Below are 24,705 nucleotides of genomic sequence, written 5' to 3' on the forward strand. Positions count from 1 at the left end.
CTTGTTTTTTGGAGGTTTTTGTTTTCAGAATTTTTTGAGCAATTTAACCACATTAAATGGAAGAGAATGATATCAAATATTTCATTCATAATCCATAATTTTTGAGTGTCTACAAAATTAAGACAAAATGTTTCTTATACTATTCCTCTGCACAGCGCCCCACATGTGCTAAACCCAAATCATATGATGTGCACAAATCCCAATGGAAAGAAGGAAATCCTAATGCCACTCCACATTATATTAAGCCATGTATTTCTAGATGCCATTGGAAAGAAGGCAATCCTAATGCCACTCCACACTATATTAAGTCAAGTATTTCTATCTGTTTTTTTTTTAAACTTATGGTCCTGTTATAGCACCTTCTATTATTTGTAATTATACCCTGTTTGGTCACACTCTTAAGATCCTGTCTATTAGCATCTACATTTCCTCCTTGCTTAAAATTGACATCATTCTACAGTATGTGCGGAAAGTTTTATCGCCAAAGAGCCGACAACATTTCTTTTTGAGTTAAGTGAAGTAGGCTCACAACTTCGTATCTTGGAGAGCAATTATCTGATGCATTTACGCCAGTAACTGGCAACCCCTACACGCTCTACCACCCATGGTTAGCCAGTGGTACTCAGACTTAGTGGCTACAAAGCTGCAATAAATAAAAGATATCATGTTCACCTGATGCCCCCAAGCAGTAGCAAATTGAGCCTTTATTTTGCTTCCTACCACCTTCTCAATTTGTCTAAAATGGTCATTAGTATGGATAAACGAAAGGAGGTGGTAACCTTGCACAAAGCTAGTTACAATCTCCCATTTATAGCAAATCAAACAGGAGTACAGCTGAGGACAGTTCAATGCTTGGTGAGAAGATTTAAGGATGCTGGGAAGGCAGATGCATTCGCCTCACTTCCCAAGTCTACGAGGCCTCGTAAGATGACAGTGAAGACCCATGCACTTATTTCCCGGCAAGTTTTAAAAGATCCAAAGCTGACAGAATGGGAATTAAAGGTAAAAAAAAAAAAAAAAAAAAAATCAATTACAGGGAGATGTGTCTCTAAGGAGTGTCCAGCAAATGCTTGGGATACAAGAGTTCCTGTGCCTACAAAAAGCTGCTGTTAAATGCACTACAGAAGGCCAAGAGAACCAAATTTTGCAAGAAATACCTAGCATGGATTGAGGAGCATTGGAAAACTGTGTTATGGAGTGAAGAGGCAACTTTTACTGTCACAGGGAGTCCTTCATCACAAGTGTACCCCAGGCCAGGCAGCAACCCCTTGGATCCTAAGTACACCTCTAAGTTTGTTAAGCACCCAGCATCACTTATGGTTTGGGGCTGCTTTACTTATTATGAAGTTGGTGAATTGGTGATTCTTCCTGCAAATGAAAAAGTGAACCAAAACAATTACTTAGAACTTTTGAGTGATGTGTTTAGTGATTCTTTTGAAGAAACAAAAGCAAAAGTGTTCATGCAGGATTTGGCTCCTGCACATGTTGCAAAGTTTGTTACACAAAGGTTGACAGACTGTAGGGTTCTTTTTTTGTGACTGGACTGGGAACAGCCCAGGTATCAATCCAACTGAAAACTTATGGTCGGAAATGAAGAGACAGCTGCACAGTATGGACACATCATTTGTGCCTAAACTTGAGGCTGCAGCCAAGCAGCTGTGGGCCAGCTTTTCACCAACTTACCTTCAAAACCTTTCATTAAGAGTCCCTAAATGACTTAAGGAGATTCTAAAGAGGAAGAGTAATGCCAATAAATACTGATGATTCTGATGATGCAGATGTATTTATAATCTTTCTTCCTGCCAAACAAACAATGTTTTCTTCAGGCAGCAACAAAACTTTCCACGCATACTCTTCCTTGGAAGTGACTACTCCAATGCTTCAATCTACTAACCAACAGCTGTGATTACCCATCCTTCTACAACTTTTCAATCTACCCTATACAAGAAGGTTTTTAAGCATCCTTCCATCCACAATCAGATTTTGTTAGTATGAATTCTATGAATGACTGGTGATCTGGGTTTTCTTATGGAAGTGAGAACTTGTATCTAACAATAGGTGCCACAAAATACTCATCACATGTGAATACAAAAACATGGGAAAATTAACATTAATACCTCATCTGTGCATGATGAATGAGGTGCATGGGTGAAATTAAAAGCTACTGAGCTACTCCTCTCTCCTCCTCATTGCTGGATTATTTATTTCACTGTTATCTCTCTCTCCCACCATATGTTGATAATATATATATATATATATATATATATATATATATATATATATATATATATATATATATATATATATATATATATATATATATATATATATATATATATATAATGTTTCTTAGTCAGAAATTTGTCTTAACACAAAGTCTATTATTTTTCTAATATTAACTGTTGCTATTGTAAATTTTCACTTTTTAATCACATAAACAGCTTCATCCTTAAGCAGATATGTTATGCTTATTAAAATGCCAACCCTGGTCATAAAAACAAATTTTGGGGGCTAAACTAGCACAAGCTTTAACTCCATTTTCTGACATTTCTAGGAAATGTTTCTTATACTGTTCCTCTGCACAGTGCCCCACATGTGCTAAAAGCAGTACTAATTGAGGAAGAGGCTTTAAATAAGCATGGTGAAGAGGAGATTAGTGTTTGAACTGGGAGAGGTGGAGGCTCTTATGCCCTCACCAAGCCCTTGGGTGATGCTCTCAGATGGAGTGAGGTAACAAGGAGAGAGATGGATAGGCAGAAAAGATTCATGAGCAGAACCAAGCCAGCTTACAATTAAGTTTAACAAAAATGTAACTAAAGCCATCTGCAAGAAAACATTGCACTGTAACTTGAGGTGAGCCTTCACACCTACTTTTTTTTCAGACAACCCATATACATGTATATACATGTGACAGTTATTCAAAGTCAATTAAAACATCCATAATGTGGTAGGAAACATGGTCCAGTTCCATTTTGAAGATTTAGTGCATATCAGATCTAGCATATGAAGTCAATGCTGTTTCACAATCACACCAGCCTTAGCACTTTTCTTAATTTGGTCAGCAATATCACACATGGCAGGTAGTATGTTCTCACTCATCTACATCAATGTGTAGTGGTGGCAGAGGTCTCCCCTCAGCAGTAACTTGGCAACATCTCATTTTTTCCTCAAGGTTTACTGACTTCCTTCACACTGTCCCCTGATGACCTCAGATTTGCCATGGAAATGCACAATAACAATACAAGTAAAATATCAAAACTAAGTATTTGATAAATGAGCATTACACAATGCACAGAAGATAAGAATAAGGCAGCAGGTGGTGATAATGAAATTTGCATTTGTGAGTTATAAGTTATTATGAGGTATTAATTAACATCTATTTGTGATCAGGTTTGAACTGCTAATCCACAGAGCAATCATACACATTTATCTTGGGAAAGAATGAGGTACTTACATTAAGAAAGGTGTCTGGGTACTCCTCTTCTAGGTGCTCAGCACTCAGGCTGGAGGTTGACTGGGGTTCCCTCTCAGGATCATTGCTAGACGCAGACTCACAGCTCCCACTTAGTAACGCCTTCTTCTTGGGATTACCATCTTCATGCTGCAGTTTTCGTTTTTTGGGATTTGGTGCTTCACCTTCATCTTCTGAATCAATGTTCTCAGGTACTGTGCTGGTGCTCAAAATGGCTGTATCATCTGAAGAAGAAACGTACCAAGTCATTATAATTTATAACTAGCAATGTATATGCAGCAGTTTGTTGTCAAATAGTTTATACAAACACAAAATAAATATATAATCCTTACAGATATGATAAAAGTGTTCCAGAAACTTTACCTAAAGGTTTTAAAGATAATCTTGGAATGTCATCCTCCACACTGTCAAGACAAGACACATCTACATCTTTGAGTTCATCAGTGGCAGCATGACTATCACAATCTGTGATAAAGAAAGAAAGAACACTTCATTGAATTATTATGAAGACATAATTTATTTCTGATAAACTAAACCTACCAGAGTTAAGGGAGGAGTCTGCTGCAAGTAAAAAAAAATTACATCTATGGTCATGAATAATTTATATGTCATGTACATTACACCTTGTTTATCATATGAAAATTTCAAGCTGATTGGATCAAATGAAAACTTAAGAATTTTTTTGTTTTGTTTCTTAATGAAATTCTTAACTAGTTTTTCTCAACCCTTTTTTTTTTTTTTTTTACTGTATTCTTTGTAACATGCACATTTAAGGTGTTTAGTGTAGGATGAGTGAATCCATATTTTTAGCAGTTTTGAGTTGAACCTGCCAAAGTATTCTAATTCATGTTACCACATTTCAAGTTATTTTCACCCTTACATGGTCAAAAATCCCTCTGAATATAGGGGTGCACCTAACATAGCATTCAAAACTCTGTCACATGCATGGAAGGCAATGGAAGCATACTGCAGGAGAGGTAAATGTAATATCCCTGCTTGCCAATCAGTGGCAGGATGTCATGCCACACCTTCCACATAGCCAATCAGATGAGAGCAAGTCCTGCTAATCTGTCAGGCAGTGTCCTTGTATTTGCACATAGATCATTAAATCTACAGAAAATTACCAGTAAATATCACCTGAATTGAAAACATGAGCAGTGATAGTGACCATGAGTCATGTGGATGCTCCAGAAAGAGAAAATGTGATCCTAAGATCTAAGAAAGGAATATGACAAAGAAAAAACATAATCTTGGCCATGGCTACACAAGCTACTGAACCAAGAAAAATGTTCCTAAGCATGAAACTGGAAGTGTGAGTGTTTTGACAAACTAGGCTATGATTTTTTTTTATGTAAGAGGGCCACTGGCCAAGGGCAACAAAACTTTGGAATAAAAAAAAGCCAATTAAGATGCTTATTCCCAAAGAGATGCAAAGAGAATGGTCAGATACCAGAGGATAAGTGTCTTGAAACCTGATATATTCAACTATTTCTGGAATATTGGTGATGATGATAAGCAAAATGCCCATAAACAACAATATGCTTGGCTACTGATTATCATGATCCTCCACCCACATGCTTCACATCACCTTAACTTCAATGCATTTCATGATTCAGCGAGTTTAAATCCTACATTTGAATATCATTACATACTGAAATAGTAAGAACTTTTCTTTTCTTATTTTCAGACAATTAACACTTGAAAATGTAACAATAATAAGTGGGTCTTTTTTGTTCATAACTTTTGTTGGAATTGGCCAGTGACCTTCTTACATTAAAAAAAAAAAAAAAAAAAAAAGTACATAAAAAAGTACATAAAAATAAAAAAAAATACATAAAAAAGTAATACATGCTTTCACAATAAAAAAAATTCTTCACGTGCATACATTGATTAGAAAAACAATTATGTTCACAGAATTTGTTACTGACAGAATTAGTTACCAAGGTGTTAAAAGTACGCAGATATTGAAACTAAAATATCTGAAAACAGCATTTTGTTAGATTTGCCCTCACAACAGTAAAGGAGTTCGTGCTGAGATAATATTTCAAACGCCAATAACTCAAGACCTCATTTTACCGGATTCACCCCTCCAGCACCAAGTGCTTCATTAAACATTTTAACAATCTGTTCTGTTTCCTTTTGAAAAAGTTTTTTCTTAGTGTGGAAGAGGAGAAAAGAGAAAATAAAAAACAATAAATAAAAAATAAACCTTATATATTAAAAAAAAAAAAGGGATAGATTTTTCTATGATATTTGACTGTGTATATCTGAAAGTTTTATCAAAATCAAGCAAAAAATAAAAGTAAAAAATAATATTAAGTTCATTTTATGCTAGTTTTGAAAAAATCATGTTTGAAGCTTTGCCAAAGTTCTTACGCTCCAGCAAAGGTACTATACTGTCAATGCTACTTTCATATGAATTTTATGTAATTAGTAATCATATATCAATGCATGTATAAAACCATTTGGCATCTTGTCTCCCCTTGTAAAAGTATGAATCCCTCAAAGATGAAAGGGTCAGGGAGCGTCACTCATCTTGCTGCTGCAAGGTTCAGTAAAAATTCTCCAAGTACATAATTTTCAGTTGGTGTTCCTTTTTTTTCTTCCTCTTCTTCAATGCCTTCTTCAGTGTAATTTTCCTCTTTTCTTTCATTTATAATCCTTTATGAAGTACAGATCTGTTCCAAACATTATTGTGAGCAGGTTGCACTTCTCATATCCAAAACTGTGTTCCAAGGTCTTTGGTGGTGCACGGCAATAGTTTAGGTTACAATGCTAGCAACATAAATCATATGTTGTGTGAGCCATAAGCTGTGAACAGCATAGTGAGAGATGAATGGCCTTGAAGTGATTAGTTTGATGCCACATTTCTAATGTTTCTTGTTGGCACCATCAACCAAAGCTTCTTTTTATGCTTTCTCAACATCATTATATTTGTAGCATGACTCAAAAATGCCCTGGGAAGTGAAGAAAAGGAACAAGCAAGCAGCAGAGTGATGCACATCCTCCCTCCAGTGTATCTTCACTGTCACTAAGCTACGAGTTAGTGAGTCATCCTCATTCCCTTTCTCAGTCATCAAAGCAGTCAAGGTGCCAGATTTACTAAGATGCATTTATATATGATTATTTTAGAAAATTCATTGGAAAAACGGACTGAACTGTTCATGCACCAGCCAGCAAGCCACGCCCACACAGCAGCCATTTAAATCCCCCTCACTCTGGATATTTGAATTTATGTACGAGAAAAAAAAAAAATAAATAAATAAATAAATAAATAAATAAATAAATGAATAAATAAACAAATAAATAAATGAATAAATAAACAAATAAATAAATAAATACAACATATTATAGCCAAAGGACTGGGTATCTCCATAGACCACTTAATTCAAAATTGTATATTTAAAAATTATTTTCATATTTTCACTTAGGGCTCCAGTTAAAACACATTCCATTGTATTAGTATACAGTACTCTTTCAATATGAAAATCACTACTTAATGCTGGACCACAGTGAAACATTAACGTTGATCAAATACAAACACTCAAAGCTGAATCCAAGATTTCATGGTGCTCAAAACTGAATCCAAGATTTCATGGTGCTAACAGTTTTCTCATACAATAGTGACCTGCTTACATAAATCAATTAATTCCAGAAGTGTAATGAGTGAACTTCAATTTAACCCTATCCTAGTTTATGTTCATCAGATAATCGACAATAGTGAAATGATCATGAACTGTGAGGATTTTTAGATCCCTATGAAAAAAAATGGTTTACACAAATTAATATGGTTTCCAGTAACTTAATATTCAAGCATAATGACACAATACTTTACAGCAACTAATATTTTCTTACCAGCAGGTGCAGAAGGATTTTTGTGTGTTTTCTCTGCTGGCACTTCTGCCTCTGCACTCTCACTAGATGCACGAGCCAAAAGCAGCATTTCAGCTTCATATGGGTCTGCTGGCATTTCATCTTGAATTTTCTGGTCAAAGGAAAAATGTTGAAACTAACACAATTAACAGAATAGTATATGCTTCCATATACATGTAATAATTAAGCAATGATAAGACTTACAGTCATCATTTTTGCAATGTCACTGGTGGTTTTGGCTGTGGTTGGAATGAAGATAGGAACTGGGAGTGGTATAGGAACAAACACTGGCACTGGATATGGCATGTTATACGTCATCATGGGTGTAGGGACATAGATAGGCACTGGCACTGGTAGCACAGGTGGAGGTTTAGAGGTATACAGGCTACAATTGATATCTGAAGATTCTGTAAAGACAAAAAAATCATCTTAACTTCATATAATCCAATAAAAGTTAGTAAAAAATTAATTTGCCTCAGTACAAAACATGTTTAATCAATTGAATGCTAAAAGGGAAAGAATCTTTATACAATAGTGTCAAGTGTTGAAGCATGAGAAAAAAAATTATAACCAATTATAGATACATGCACCTCATCACCTTTCCACATCACCTGTTTGTGTTTGCCTGTGCCATGGGTGAGGTTTGCAGTACACTCCTTTGGTCATGGTACCTGGTCGACAGGAGGTTGTCTTGTTCACCATAGTTGGTGGTGTGAGAAGTCTCAGTAACTCTGCTGTCACCTGTTAATATTTCATGTTGTTAGCATTCACCAATAGTAACAAGTCTTCAGAAAGATCAAAGCTGAAACTTTACTTTCTTTCCTAAGCTTCACTTTGTACTTTCACAATACATAATACAATATAATTACTATGCTTAAATGCAATTCTTTTACTACCAAAAAAATCATACTCACAGAATTGACTTCCTCCACTGGATCACAGACAGTTTTTTTCTTGGTCTGAGATGTGTTTTCTGGTTCTTCTGGTTGACTTGCAGGAGCTTTTTGAGGGGCTTTCTCTCCTGGAAAACAATATTAAAAATTGACACAAACTTTTATATAACTCTTTTCTTTAATTACAGAAGGGTTATATCATTGAACATATCTAGCTAGAAAAGAAAGCCAGCCATTGGTAACCCAAAAGTTACCTTCATTAACTAGTAATCTGCTACTAAAAATTACCTTTGTTAATGCTATGTAAACTGCTAATGAAATTAGCAGAAGCTAACATTAACCACTAACCACATACTTATATTATTAAAATTCATCTTTTTTTGTGGGGGTATTTTGGTTCTAAAAGACTTAAAAACAGACATAGAGACCTGATATTTTATTATGTTGTTGCTTAGACACAGAGCTTTCAAAAAGTTATAGCATGCTAAGATCAAATAATGATGAAGGTGTCCACAACACTAACATAAATAAATAACATAGATGAACAAATTAAATCAAACATACACTTTATTTTTTCCATAAAGTGTCAGTGATATACCAAACACCAGCAATGGGACTAGTTCTGGTTAAGTATGTCAACTACTCAGTAGTTAGAAGTGAACTATTAAAAAAAAACAATATATAATTAAGCTTCCAGCCACAGTTAGTAAGTGCCTAACACATGACAGCTCTTCTAATGTATTCTGGTTATCATCAAATTATGACATTATAATGAAAAACCTTTAAACTCAGCAAGGAAAATGTCAAATTTTAAAGTCACAGTCACCATATCTATCTATATACCATGCTGGCAATCCCACATGGAGTGGCTCAGACTAGGCACCACAGATTCATACACACATAATTAACACTCTTAGCCCTGTCAGCCCCTGATGGAAAGGGAGTCTCATGGCCCACTGTACTACATCCAAGGAGCCCTGACATAGCACTGGTGGCCACACACATCCACAGCAAGACCCAACAGCATACACTGGTTTACCTCTGCCCCTTCATAATGAGACTGCTCCTTATCCCACACATACTGCAATCCTGAGACCAAAGCAGGTGCAGAATACTTCCTACAGAGTGTCCCACACTCTAACTGAATTCATACACCAATGTTCCCTGCCATACCCCCTCTCAAGGAACAACAAGACTGCGTCATTTTCATGCACTCACCACTGTTGCTCTCCATTCACCTCTATCACACAGAATTGTTCTTGCTTGCTGTACATTTATTCCTCTCTCATTCAATTCAGTGCTCTCTCCATACAATCTGTCCATCCCCAGGCATGGGCTTCCTCTTAACCTTTCATCATGCACATCTGACTTTATTATTCTCTTTACTAATTTACTGTCGTCCATTTTCTCCACATGCCCAAATCATCTTAACACACACAGATCTGCCTGCCCAACCAACCCTCTAAAAACACCAGTTCTTCTCAGCTCTCCCAATGTTACTCCACACATATTCCTCATATAATTAGTTTCCATTACATTTTGCAGTTTCTTCCCTGTTACTCTCATGTTCCATATTTCAGCACCATACAGCAGAGTGGGCACTAATATTCATTCATACAACCCTCTCTTTACATTCATACCCATTGTCCTGTGTTTAAAGATCTTTTTAAGTTCACCAAGTACTTTTCCTGCTTCTTTCACCCTGCACTTCAACTGTCTCAACTCTTCTGTCCACTGCAACTATTGATCTCAAATACTTGAATATAATAACATAAGAAAATAAGGGAGGCTGCAAGAAGCTATCAGGCCTGCTACATCATCTACATAAAAGTTGAACAACCACAATTACACAACCCTGACACAAACCTACTCTGACTGGAAAGAACTCACACAATCACCAACTCTCACACATGCCCTGCTATTTACATAGAAAGTCCTCACTCCTTCCAATAGCTTGCCTCCAACTCCGAATACTTTCAGACATCACCAAGTCCTTACCTGTTAACCCTATCATATGCTTTCTCCAATTCCTTGAAACCTAAAAAGACTTCCTTGCCTTTCCTTATTTTATTTATTTATTATTTTCATTTTTATTTATTTATCATTTTTTTCACACAAATGCCTTACTGCAAAAATCCATATAGTATAAAGCATCTTTCTGATTTAAAGCAAAGTGCATGAGTAGCTTTCCATTAGAGAAGAACTGCAGCAAGGTTGTCATTACTAGTTAGATTGTTCAATACATGCCAGTAACAGTGTGGTACCAAAGGACTGATGTTTAGGAAATTAATCACAAAATACGAAACAAATACCAAGAAAAACTTACGCAAAACTGGAACTGAATTGGTGGTCTCAGAAGAGTCTGAACTCTGAATTCCATTCACTTGAAACCCGAAAGTATTTTTGTACTTGGAAGCACAGGCATAACGACAAAAACTCCTGAGTGTGTTGTCAGACATGACCATGTGGTACTGAGCCTTGGCTACAGCATTGCACATGTTGCAATTGGTGACAGGTTGATCAGAGGCAGCAGTTGATGTGACAGACCCACTTTTTGGTAGAGATGTTGAGGTCCCTCCATTTTTGCTTTTCTTCCTAGAAAAAAAAGTCTCAAAGTTAGACCATATTATATAAAATATGGAATAATGCTAAAAACTAGATAATAAATCAATATGGTGTTTGTAAATAAAAACAGAAACTTTAATGTAAACCAGCTTGCATAGGTATGTTGTGTGGGCATCAATGCAAGGTTGTGAAGGAAAGTAAGGTTGGGGCTTATGTTATTTCACAGCAGCTTTATGTTATTTCACAGTTCAACCCTCATCTTTGATTTTTTATCATGTGGTGGTTAAGAATTTCTTACTCTATGACAAAGGACTGCCAGTGACACCTGGGTCATCATAGCTTGCCTTCCCTAGGTAGACTGTAACTTTCCATCAGAACACCTTTGATCTCTAAAATTTGTACAAATTTTGATGACTTACTGCTCAAGAAACCAGTTATTTGTATCTCTGTCTCCAATTATAACTTTAGACTCCCCACAGAAAGTATATTATTAATGAAGTGACTGTTGGCCTACACCTATTTTCAACCACATGCATGGAAGGATATTAAAGAAGAGGCTGCAGAAGAAACATGGATAAACTATTATGAAAATCTTATATAAGGAATGAAAGTGAGGCAACTGTGATGTGTATGGATATAACAGGTGGTCTTAAGCATGCCTCCCCTCCTCCTGTGTCCTTGCTGCAGTTTCTTCTTTCTCTCACCCCTATTCTGTCCACCTCTCTAATGCAAGAGTTAACCAGTATTCTCAATCATCCATTTCTTTCTCTGGTAAATTCTGCAACTTCCTGCCTGCTTCTGTATTTCCATCTTCATATGACCTGAATTCCTTCAAGAGGGAGGTTTCAAGACACCTATCCTTTAATTTCTGACTACTGCTTTGGACCCTATTTGGGGACCAGCATCTCAGTGAAACTTTTTTTTATTGGATATTTGTTGCCCTTGGCCAGTGTCCCTCCTGCACACACACACACACACACACACACACACACACACACACACACACACACACACACACACACAAAAAAAAAAAATGCATGGCCATGAGAAAATTGTAAGGGAAAGTGATGAATGTAACTGGGAATTGATGAATGGAATGACTAAAGGTGTGGATGTGAATACAGTTGAGATATTAGATAATGGGGGAATTTACCATAAAATTAGACCAAGACTCATTATTCCAGTCTACAAGAAAAAAGTTAAGAGAACATTTTCTTTATGATCCTTCCATTAACTCTTTCAGTGTTAAACAAAAATAATTACTTTTTTGTAACCCTATATCACTCACTCTCTTCCAATTATTCATCAATGATCTTCCAAACCAAACTTCTTGTCTTATCCACTCCAACACTGATGATACCACCCTGCACTTTTTCACATCTTTTCATCGACTTCCAACCCTTCGGGAAGTAAACATTTCATGCAGGGAAGCCACAGAATGCCTGACTTCTGATCTCTCTAAAACTTCTGATTGGGGCAGAGCAAACTTAGTATTATTCAATACCTCAAAAACTCAATTTCTCCATTTATCAACTTGACACAACCTTCCAAATAACTATCCCTTCTTTAATGACAATCAGCTATCGCCCTCTTCTACACTGAACATCCTCAGTCTGTCCTTTACTTATAATCTAAACTGGAAACTTCACACCTCATCTCTGGCTAAAACAGCTTCTATGAATTTAGACATTCTGAGTTGTCTCCATCAGGTTTTTTCACTCCCTGCTGCTAACTCTGTGCAGAAGCCTTATCCATTCATGTATGGAGTATGTTTCACATGTATGCAGGGTTGGAAAAAAAATCATGATTTTTTTCTAAAAAATATAAAAATCTATCTATTTAATTTTAAAAATATATATTCAAATCTATTTTTTTTTTTTGGCATTAATCCTTGTTTGTTTGCACTGATTATATAAAGCCATTTTCTTGTATTAAACTCGGCCAATGTTAAATGAAGTCATAATTTAATATACATTACCCAACATGAGATTTTCACATAAAAATCGTAAGCAGGACTAAGTTTAGTAGGATCTATTATGTTAAAGTAATAACTTACTTTGCATTAAAAAAAAGAATTGAGCTCATTAAACTTCATAATCACATTTACTGTTATTATCAATAAAAAGATGTTACTTTCTTTTTTTATGCATTTGAATATTTTTCTTGTAAGAGATGGCAATGATTCACTGTTGCATGATTCGCTGCAGGACTAGTACACTCACTAAAGATCAAGTAGACTTGATACTTTTCCTTTACAACTGCTTCATATCTTCTTCCTTCTCCTTGTTTGTGTGTGTGTGTGTGTGTGTGTGTGTGTGTGTGTGTGTGTGTGTGTGTGTGTGTGTATATATATATATATATATATATATATATATATATATATATATATATATATATATATAATATATATATATATATATATATATATATAAATCATTAGGTATTTTACTCTCAATATAACAATTACATCACTTTTAATACAGTATACTTAATTTTTAATTAAATCATGATTTTTTACTCTCAATATAACACTTAAACCATTTTTAATATAGTATATATAATTTTTATTTAAATCACAATTTTTTAATCTCAATATAACTCTTAACACGTTACCCGCGTCTTGGTACACCAGTGTACCACTGACTACTTTCCTTTATGGGGAATTGGTACACCGGTGGCCCAAGCAAGATTAAACAAGAGTATAAATTTAAATATTTTTTTCTCATTTCTAAATACTGAGTGATCATTTTCTTTGTGTTTCATGCATTAGTAAAGGGTATGGATAAGTGGAAAATAATTGGAAAATTAAACACAGTAATTTGTAATTCAATATATTTTTAATACAAAATGTTGAGACTCAAAAACTCGATATTAAATTCATTTAAAAAATAAAATGTAAAAAATTATATGGAATATTAAAAAAACACAATCTCCCATGCAGAACTGGATAAGAGAAATTGAAAAATACATATCCTGACAATATAATTAAATTTATAGGAATTTTTAGCTATATTATAAGTGATTAGTATGACTGCTGTAACTCCTGTGAGCAATATCACTCATTGTTTTACACTTTGGATGCTTTTATTCCTTTAATACTGAAATTAGCATTTTAGGTAAATGAACAAATCTCTGAAATTTATAGAAAAAGCATTATAGCATTGAAATCCTTTCAATAATCTCCAAAGACAAAATATTAATATTTGGTAAAGTAACATACATCCCGAACATACTAGTTTTCCTAATAGTGAAAAGAAAGTATTACTGACATGTCATTTATGCACTGTGCTTCTCAGCAAAGCATGTTATACACAAGTGTGGTTTATCTTGACACTGAAAACAGAAGGTGCTTACTCTTCTAGCTTTGTTTCTAGCTACCTTGAATCCTTCAGAAAGAGATATTTTTTCATAGCAGCCACGACACCTTTTTCTTGTAGCTCTCTTAGGTCCATCTTTCTCAGTCAGTTTATGAAGATCTCTTTTTCCTGATATGACTCCAGGACTTTTTCCAGGTCTAATGTTATCAGGTTCATCTCCAATGAGTGAACAAACTAAAGCCTCTCGAAATTGCAGCTGACTCATCTTAGCCCTAGGGAAGTACTGGCAATGAAGAACCCAAGCATTTACAACTACTAGTCCAGTAATCAGTTCAAAGGCCAACTTTCTGTACCATTTTTTGCTTTTTCTCAGCGGACTGTAGTAGGATGCGTACTGGTCAGAGACATCCACACCTTTTTTTGCCTTGTTGTATGCCATTACACTTTCTGGTTTGAAAACCTCTTCTTTACGTCTGTTTACCTTGCCGCTGGGAACTAATTGATCACTGTGTTCAGGCAGAGTTGAGATAGTCAGAACATTTCTTTTATCCCTCCATTTGAAAACTTTCACTCCATTACTGTTTTCCTGCCCTTTCATTTCATTCTTTCTAAGTTTGCTTTCAGTGACTTCCTTGGGAAGGTACTTTCTTGTGCTCTTTATGGTTCCACAAAGGTAAGTTTTCTTATCCAATAGGTACTCTGCTAGAGGCAGTGAACAATAGTAGTTATCAGCATAAAGAGTGGCACCTTGGTCAAATAGTTCTTCACATAATTCTACTGTTAGACTTTCTGTGGAGTTTAGTCCCTGGCGCTTTGTTTGGCTGCCTGAATGAATCTTGAAATTCCATGTATACCCACTTGGAGTGCATACCTTGTACAACTTGAAGCCATATTTATGTGTTTTACCAGGAAGATAATGCCTAATCTTAGTTCTGCCCCTAAAGGGAACCATACTCTCATCAATCACAAACATGGAGCCTGGCTTGTAAACAGTCCGGCAGCGATCTCTGATAGCAGTGACCAAGGGTCTCAATTTGAATATTGGATCAGGTGGGCCATTAACATCAGTATTATCCCTGAAATGTATACACCTAAGAAGGATTTCAAACCTCTCTCTGGTCATCACACTGCTAATATAAGAGCCAGCATACAGCTTGTTTTTACTCCAATAGGAAGAAATTTCTGGCATACCATTAATTCCCATGTATAGAATTATACCAAGGAATTTCTTAATTTCATTCCTTGTTGTGGGTTTCCATGCACAAAGCCTTGACCTCCTTGTCAGTGGTGTTGCATTTATTTTTTGTTGGGCATATATATTTGTCTCAGAAACTATTGTGTCCAAAATATCATCAGTTATGAATAATTCATACATATGAACAGGCTCTGGTTTTCCAGTGACTGAGTTTACATGAGGCAAAATGGCCAGCTCTTCTTTACCAGTAAAGGCATAGGAACGTTGTTTGGGAGAAACAGTCCCCCATACAAGTGCAGGTGCAAGACTACTAGCAGATAGAGAATCATCATCATCATCTGCTTCTCCTGTTTCATCTGCTCCATCACCTGTATCTCCTGCTTCATCCGGTCCATCACCTTCTGTGTCTCCTGCTTCATCACTTTCTTCACTGGAATCACTGCTGCTTGAGTCACTCTCATTGGAGATGGTGAAATCTTCATCAGAGCTGTCTTCCTCTTCAATACGGCTGCTATAGAATGACGAGGGATCCATTTCTGTACACAAAAAGCATGTAAGGATATCAATAAATCATCCTAATGAGACTAGGATCATTACATAGTACTTACACATCAAATATGATCTATTTTATTCACAACTAATTGAATAATTGACATATATATTTATTGACATTCACATTATTTAAAAAAACAAAAGTGGTACACGAGTGGCACAAGACGCAATAGAACAATAATATATGCCAGTATGGCGAATTGGGCCACGGGTGGTACAAGGGGTGAGTTGTACACCGGTGGCCCAACACGCGATAGCAGAAAAAAATATTGTGACTTCGCGTATTGGGCCACCGGTGAGACACCACTTTTATGAATGCATATGAGTCATCAGGACGAAGAGAAGGTACGTACGTGTTTTCGTCCCGATAGCTTCACTGAGACTGGCGGGAGAGCGGTGTGAAGGTTGCCGCGCTGGGGCGAGTCTTGGGTGTTGCCATAACGCGGGTAACGTGTTAAATCATTTTTAATACAGTATATTAAATTTTGATTAAAATCATGTTTTTTTTTTCTTACTCTGATTTATATTAATTTTAAATCACTTGATTTCAATAATTTGATTGAAATCAAACCAACCCAGCATGTATGGGGTAGTTCCACTCATACCGTTCTTTTAGGCAGGATGGTATCAAAAGCTTTTCGTCTCATCAACTCCTCTCCTCTAACTGACTGTCTTCAGCCTCTCTCTCATCACTGCAATGTTGCATCTCTTGCTATCTTCTACCACTATTTTCTTCTGATCTTGCTAACTGCATGCCTCCCCTCCTCCCATGGCTTTGTTGCACATGACTTCCTTTTCTCTCACCCCTATTCTGACCACCTCTCTAATGCAAGAGTTAACCAGTTTTCTCAAATCATTCATCCCTTTCTCATGCAAACTCCAGAACTCCCTGCCTGTTTCTGTATTTCCTCCTTTCTATGACTTGAACTCAAGAGAGAGGTTTCAAGACACTTATCCTTTAATTTTTGATAGCTGCTTTTGAATCTGTTTGGGAACTGGCATCTCAGTGGGCCTTTTTTTTTTTCTTGTTGTTGCCAAAAAACAAAACTGAGGCTAATCCCTGTAAAGTGAGGGCAAAAGTACTTTCTCTTTTTGTTGGGAGGGAAGGGGATAAGCAAGCAGTGTGAATGAGCGTAAGTACATATGTGCCACTAAACAAGATATAACTTAACCCTTTAATTGCAAAAGATATAATTCTGAACTAAATACAGTCCTACAATTGCATCTCTGAATAAAATCAAATTGATGGCCTTGCACTGAATGGGTTGATTTAGAAAGACTGCAAGGACAATGTATAGACACCAATAAGCAAAACTGAAAAAGAGAGGGCCTGTTGCTCCCCATGTAGTCTATGCTTACCCACTGACGCTTTGTTCTTTACAGTCGAGACAGTTTAATGAACAGAAGAAATAGTCCCTGAAGTCCTCATCAACTTGTCGATGAATCATATCAAAGTTGTATTTCTTTACCTAAAATTAAAAAAAAAAAGTAAAAATGAAAATAAATAAACAAAACATCAATTCAAGTACATCATTATATTTTCAGATCTTAGACCAAAATCAAAATGCAATGTTTTCAGCATGTAGTGTGATCAAATTCTAGAAAATAACAACAAATGACATCTACTGACGGGGTTGACAGATGTACAGATACAAACCTTACATGCCTCGCAGACAACGATTTTGCGAGCAGACAAAATGAACACATTTACACAGGAATCCGAACAAAACACCCGTAACTGATGACCTCCGTGATACAAGTAGTGTGCTGTGTCCTCTGCATTCATCACACGGAAGCATAAGCAACAGGGAACTGTGGAAAAGTTATCTATTTAATACAATGATTACCATTACATAAATAACTCCATAGTAAAACCATCTGAGCACTAAGAATTGATGACAAATTGTGAAGAAAACTACAACATTCTCAAGCACTTTATATTACCAATCTTAATTAATTAAATTAGTAAATTAATTAATTTACTAATTCTACTTATTCAGTTTCTATATTTTCATTTAATTATTATTTATTTATATTTATTCAATGTTTACTCTATTTTATCTACTTTTCTTTTTTTGTATGAAGGTTGGCCAAGGGCACAAAAACGAGCAAAAACTCCCTACTATTTTGCCACTCCTGAAAACAGTCAATGAGAAAACAGAGTCCAATGAGACCACTTTAGTTCTGGGAGCAAATTTAGTTCTAAAAATGATTCACAGATATACCGTGCCTTATATTTAGGAAAACTTAAAAAATAGTGCCTATTAGAACCATGTAGCAATTCAATCACAAACTGTCATTAGTTATTTTAGTATTGCCAATGAAGATGTGTGGCAAAATGCAGTACACAGAAAACAGCATAGCAAATAATTAATTATTAAGTGTCATTTGTAACTTGTGGACTGGCACCTCAGTGGGCCTTTTTTTCTTTTACCCAAGCTGATGCCTTTTACATTAAAAAAAGAAAAATTGGGTTGTGTGCAGATATTTGTACAGAGAAAACGTAAATGAGTACGAACACTTTGTTCTCTCATAAGGACTATTTTCAAAGGCTACAATAATAATCAATAAGGTTCTCTAAAGCGTTTTCTCCCATTGATGATATAGAATGTGATAAGCAATCACTAGGACCATGAAAACATTCCTGAAAACAAGAATAACTTTCACTAAAGCAAACTGAAAGTTGTCAAGATGGTAGTGAAAAAAACTGAAAATGCAGATGATGATGATTAATGAGAAACAGAGAGAGAGAGAGAGAGAGAGAGAGAGAGAGAGAGAGAGAGAGAGAGAGAGAGAGAGAGAGAGAGAGAGAGAGAGAGAGAGAGAGAGAGAGAGAGAGAGAGAGAGACTGTACACATGAAAATATTGCATATGCTTTCATATAAGTATTAACTATACAAATTATTATTATTTTTTTTTTTTTATGTAGGAGGGACACTGGCCAAGGGCAACAAAATTCCAATAAAAAAATGCCCACTGAAATGCCAGTCTCATAAAAGGGTCGAAGCAGTAGTCAAAAATTGATGAATAAGAGTCTTGAAACCTCCCTCTTTAAGGAATTCAAGTCATAACAAGATGGAAGTACAGAAGCAGGCAAGGAGTTCCAGAGTTTACCAGAGAAAGGGATGAATGATTGAGAATACTGGTTAACTCTTGCATTAGAGAGGTGGACAGAATAAGGGTGAGAGAAAGAAGAAAGTCTTGTACAGCGAGGCCACAGGAGGAGGGGAGGCATGCAGTTAGTAAGATCAGAAGAGCAGTTGACATGAAAATAGCGGTAGAAGACAGCTAGAGATGCAAAATTGCGGTAGTGAGAGAGAGGCTGAAGACAGTCAGTTATAGGAGACAAATTGATGAGACGAAAAGCTTTTGATTCCACCCTGTCTAGAAGAGCAGTATGAGTGGAATATCCCCAGACATGTGAAGCATACTCCATACATGGACAGATAAGGCCCTTGTACAGAGTTAGCAGCTAGTGGGGGGTGAGAAAAACTGGCGGAGACATCTCAGAACGCCTAACTTCATAGAAGCTGTTTTAGCTAGAGATGAGATGTGAAGTTTCCAGTTCAGATTATAAATAAAGGACAGACTGAGGATGTTCAGTGTAGAAGAGGGGGACAGTTGAGTGTCACTGAAGAAGAGGGGATAATTGTCTGGAAGGTTGTGTCAAGTTGATAGATGGAGGAATTGAGTTTTTGAGGCATTAAACAATACCAAGTTTGCTCTGCCGCAATCAGAAATTTTAGAAAGATCAGAAGTCAGGCGTTCTGTGGCTTCCCTGCGTGATATGTTTACCTCCTAAAGGGTTGGACGTCTATGAAAAGACGTGGAAAAGTGCAAGGTGGTATCATCAGCGTAGGAGTGGATAGGACAAGAAGTTTGGTTTAGATCATTAATGAATAATAAGAAGAGAGTGGATGACAGGACAGAACCCTGAGGAACACCACTGTTAGTAGATTTAGGAGAAGAACAGTGACTGTCTACCACAGCAGCAATAGAACGGTCAGAAAGGAAACTTGAGATGAAGGTACAGAGAGAAGGATAGAAGCCATGGGAGGGTAGTTTGGAAATCAAAGCTTTGTGCCAGACTCTATCAAAATCTTTTGATATGTCCAAGGCAACAGCAAAAGTTTCACCAAAATCTCTAAAAGAGGATAACCAACACACAGTAAGGAAAGCCTGAAGATCATCAGTAGAGCAGCCTTTACGGAACCTATACTGGTGATCAAATAGAAGGTTGTGAAGTGATAGATGTTTAAGAATCTTCCTGTTGAGGATAGATTCAAAAACTTTAGATAGACAGGAAATTAAAGCAATAGGACAGTAGTTTGTGGGATTAGAATGGTCACCCTTTTTAGGAATAGGCTGAATGTAGGCAAACTTCCAGCAAGAAGGAAAGGTAGATGTTGACAGACAGAGCTGAAAGAGTTTGACTAGGCAAGGTGCAAGCACAGAGGCACAGTTTCGGAGAACAATAGGAGGGACCCCATCAGGTCCATAAGCCTCCCAAGGGTTTAGGCCAGCAAGGGCATGGAAAACATACCAACCTGCTTTAACTTTGTTTGCATACTTGTAAACATTCAAGCAAGGATCTGAACACAACTGGTAGGTCTCTTGATTTATGACAAATTCATATCGGTTGAGGCCTATGGTCTGGCACACCGTACAGGGATAGTGGTCAGTATGGTTCTGTTGGCCGATATCCCTTCGCTGAGCTCGCTTTAAGCATTTTGAGCTGCAGTATTCCTGAAAAGATGTGCATATTGTAAACATCAGATATTTCATACCTTACCAAAAAATTGTGCATAAACCATGGCTGACAATATTAATCAAGGCCCTGGTGATCAGAGGATAAAAAGCTCTGAGTGTTCTACCAGAGGTTCAGTTTTTTTATACTTTTCCCTAATGAATACTCTGAAATTAATTCCTCAGTTTTTTAAATAAGTACAAGCAGTTGGCAAAACATCGTTATGTGCATGACCTTAGAGAAGCAAAATGTATGTGAAGCCAATGAGGATTAACCTGCCATGATATGGGCAATGCTATTCTGAGGACAACACAGTCAGAATATTGAAATAAAAAGGTGATACCTTTGATATGTGGTAAGGATACAAGTATTTTAGCTCATTTTTTTATAGAAGACAAGCCAAAGTTATCTATCTTGTCTAAAAGGTGAGCAATGACAAATAATGAGGAAATATGGCCTAACCAGCCTAGTCAGAAATTATGCTGTTCTTGGGGAGTTAATTTAAGAGAGGATGGAATTGCAGATGCCAAATACTGTTATCTTCAGATAAGACAGAAAATTCATCAGAACAAACAGCCACAGCATGGCACCACTAAAGCTACATGTTATGAGCATCTTTCACATGATGATCAATGTCTATTATTTAGACTTAATTTCACAAGGAATTTTCAAAACAAAATCTAACCTTTTATTACTTACCTTATTTGAAATAGATGTAACTTTACTGACAGTTTCAAGGTTCTTTTGACAATAACAGCAAACTTTTATCTTGGTTTTGTAGCATTCAAGACAAGTATTGGAGCAAAACTGGTGTATGTCAGACCCAAATCGGACGCAGTACTTCCCAATAAGTATGGGGCGCACCCTCTCATGACACATGTGACACACTCCTGCCACTTCATTCAGGTGCTGAGCTGTTGGGTCAAGATGTACAGACATGAGAGAGATCTTACAATCTTCAAAAACAGACTCTCTTAACAGTTACATGATATACAACAACACCATCATTCCATTCACATTTAACAAGAATATCAAATGTGTAAAAGCAGGAAAAGCCTCAGGATTAGAATAGGTTTTTTTTTTCATCTTAACTGCCTCCTTAGATGTTTGAATCACATGGTTGAGTGATATAGGATGAGGATCTGAAGGGTAAACTGTTCAATGGTAAAATTTTGTTTCATTACACTCACAAGGATCATAGTCACTAAAGAATAGCAAAATAACTCAATTTCCCTAGTTTAATTTGGAAACAATTATAATATCATTCCAGGGATAAGGAGAATAAGCAAGGTTGGTTCTGACATGACAGTTGGCAAAGTTGACATCTGCTGGTTGCTCGGCACCTAGCAGATGTTGTAGACCATCACTTGGTCTACAACAATCCGATCAACCAAACCTCTCACATTGAACATGTCCATTCTGAGTCCAACTTGAGCTTGAAATTCTCTTTACTGAGACAAGTTACCAACTGATGTGACTGTGATTCATGACAAATTGTGGGTAATATATATCAAGAGCCAGAAAGGAGAGGTAAGTTTCACAAAATAGGGTCTCATCCCTGCAAGTGAGAACATCCCCATGCTGGCACTGTCAGACTCTAACCTCATCACCAGCCATCTGCTGCCTGACCTAGTTACTATCTGCCATAACAGAATTACCAGGCCTCAATAAATGAGGTCAAATAAAGGAGCCACAATTATACCAGCAAGTGGTTTCCTCTCCCAGCAGGGAGAGGAATGTTCATAGGTCCATCTTAGCAGATCAAGATTAGTTTCTGCAGTGCATATTCTAACAGGTGAACTATGAGTGTTGGTGTGGTGATAGCAGCAGTGGTACAAATGAAATAATGGTGATGAATAATGGCAGCAGTGTATTGTCAGTATCAACCAAGAATACACATTACAACTAAGAAATCTCAGTGTTGTCAAATTATCTTCACTCAGTGGCTGTTGTTCCCCTGTATTCCTGCACCAAAATCTGCAATAAAAAGACTTACTTAAACAATCCTTTGAGCAAAATTCCCTTGTTTCCCAGGAGTACTGTCCATCACGAGACAGACTGGCTAGATCCTTCCCGCACATGCCACACAGCTTCTCAAATATCAGACGAGGTTTTTCAACCACATGATTGGGCATCAGCCCAGAGGTCCACGTGAGGCGACATAATGTTGAACACAGGAAGGCCCACGTTCCATTTTCATCCTTCTTAACAATTCTAAATTGACATCGGATATTCTGTAAACAATATATAATAATTATTACTTAATTATATTGCATGAAAAAGTTAGAAATTTTTTTTTTCTCTCACTCTCTCTTGAGAAATATTTAAATGAAGTGGATGAGAAGGACCTCAGAAGTCCAACCCTATGCAGGGAAATTGCTAGAGACTGTGCAGCCTGCCTAGCTATCATCAACAACATAAAAACATAAGAAAATAAGGGAGGTTGCAAGAAGCCATCAGGCCTACATGTAGCAGTCCTTGTATTAAACACTTATTTCCAATATGTGAACAAGAAAGACACATGTATACAAGTATGCAGTCTTCCAAAATGGAGATGATGAAGAAAATAATTACCTGCATCCAAAAATTATAAATAAGGAACATACCCTGTAACATATAATGCACTCTCTCTTTACAGTCAATATGCTACGCAGGATGTGGTACACATGGCGGGAAGGGCTGTTTTTATCCGTGTTCCCCAGATCCTTTGCAGCTTCCTGAGTGGAGAAAAAAATGCTCATGGTGCTAATAGAAACAAATGTTCATCACTGAATCTATCAGAACCTATGAATAGTACAATACACAGGCAGCCAGTAGTTAACATACAGGAATGTATTCTCAAACATTTCAACAACTAACCTCAACTGCCTTCAACAGGCTCTAATGGAAATTGCTAGGGTTTTCAAAGGGGATTTTCTAGAGATAGTTTGAGAATCATCCTTTAACAACAGTCCTGGTGAGAGAATGAAACAATTGAAAATACAAACCATACAGTAATATAGAACTGCTGTTTACTTTCAAACAGTTACAAAATTACAAATCATGAATATAAATTTACTTTCAGTAGAGCATTTTCAATGAGCTTCTCAGAACACATTCAGTTTCACCACTATTTTTACCAAATAGTTTCAAAATACAGTTCAAGTCTCAATAATAACCTAACCCTTTTAAAATACCATGGACATACCACTATCAACAAAAATTCTCACAAAAATGCATGCTCTTTTTTTTAAACTTCTCACAAAAATGTATGCTCTTTTTTATTTTGTGCCAAAGTAACTATTCTCATAACCACATTGTCATAGCCCTACAGTATCTTTCTGATATGCACAAAAAAGAAGGGAACAAAGGTGCATGGGAAAAACCCATTAAGTTGCCACTTCCTTAAAAAGTAAAGCAGCAGGAATATTTCCAAAATGGAAGCTAACTTAATTCCATATGTGTCCCCATTACACTTCTTTTGAAATTATTCAAGTCACTAAATGGAAGGTAAAAACAGTAACAGGCTCCCTGCCAGCTACCTATTTCCAGGTGGGCAAGTAGGTGCCAACTCAAAAAAAAAGCTTACTGAAAGTATCTTATGGGCTCCTGCACCTTAAGAGTTATCCAATACAACAGGTACACTGTCACTCTGCCCACATTCATGGGTGATCCACATGTGATGCCCTGCCTTGAAGCCTCAAGGAAACATGAAAAATTTTTCTGAAGATAGAATTAAATGGGCTATTACTGTCAGGACACTCATGGAAATGCATGTTTGACACCTTTACCAATCAGGTCAAGCTGACCACCAAGGCCTGTGTGGATTTGGGTCAGCCTCTCACAACACAGCTTGTCAATACACATATATCACTCTACTCTGACTACACTCAAGAAATGCACACTTCCACTCCACTCTTCCTTTGCTCATAGTCCAAGCCCTTCAGAGGTAGCTACAATCATGGATAATAGTGAAGTAAGTTGCCACACTCCATTCCACTGTGTCTAGCATTTTCCCTGTGATCTATGATTTGTGTTAAGTATTTTCTTCAATCGGAATCCTCTCACCTGCTGACAATGTCACTGATAAGATCAAAGGACTGCAGATTGAG

The 24,705-nt window shown here is 36.6% G+C and overlaps 2 protein-coding genes across 8 annotated transcripts in view; both read right to left on the reverse strand.

Annotated features, from left to right (window-relative positions):
- LOC135114170 (zinc finger MYM-type protein 3-like) overlaps positions 1-24,705 on the reverse strand; it is a 58,028-nt gene that overhangs the window by 21,696 nt on the left and 11,627 nt on the right. For 6 of the 7 annotated variants that reach the window (XM_064029927.1, XM_064029924.1, XM_064029926.1 and 3 more), the window contains 13 exons: positions 23,221-23,331; positions 22,611-22,848; positions 21,314-21,528; positions 20,415-20,613; positions 17,525-17,679; positions 17,227-17,336; positions 10,565-10,833; positions 8,260-8,366; positions 7,957-8,086; positions 7,550-7,752; positions 7,328-7,457; positions 3,836-3,937; positions 3,455-3,696 (listed from right to left, as the gene is read on the reverse strand). In XM_064029927.1, the coding sequence (XP_063885997.1) occupies positions 3,455-3,696; positions 3,836-3,937; positions 7,328-7,457; positions 7,550-7,752; positions 7,957-8,086; positions 8,260-8,366; positions 10,565-10,833; positions 17,227-17,336; positions 17,525-17,679; positions 20,415-20,613; positions 21,314-21,528; positions 22,611-22,848; positions 23,221-23,331 (2,211 nt within the window). Of the gene's footprint in view, positions 1-1,157; positions 1,369-3,454; positions 3,697-3,835; positions 3,938-7,327; positions 7,458-7,549; positions 7,753-7,956; positions 8,087-8,259; positions 8,367-10,564; positions 10,834-17,226; positions 17,337-17,524; positions 17,680-20,414; positions 20,614-21,313; positions 21,529-22,610; positions 22,849-23,220; positions 23,332-24,705 lie in introns of all 7 variants that reach the window. The other variant, XR_010275430.1, reaches the window with a different exon arrangement.
- Positions 13,622-16,348, reverse strand: LOC135114198 (piggyBac transposable element-derived protein 4-like). Its single transcript, XM_064029948.1, has 2 exons — positions 16,221-16,348; positions 13,622-15,851 (listed from the first exon to the last, which is right to left on the reverse strand). Exon 2 carries the CDS (start codon positions 15,847-15,849, stop codon positions 14,080-14,082), a length of 1,770 nt encoding a protein of 589 aa, XP_063886018.1. The 5' UTR covers positions 15,850-15,851; positions 16,221-16,348; the 3' UTR covers positions 13,622-14,079.

The sequence above is a fragment of the Scylla paramamosain genome, chromosome 2 (genome assembly GCF_035594125.1).
Source record: "Scylla paramamosain isolate STU-SP2022 chromosome 2, ASM3559412v1, whole genome shotgun sequence".
NCBI lineage: Eukaryota > Metazoa > Arthropoda > Malacostraca > Decapoda > Portunidae > Scylla > Scylla paramamosain.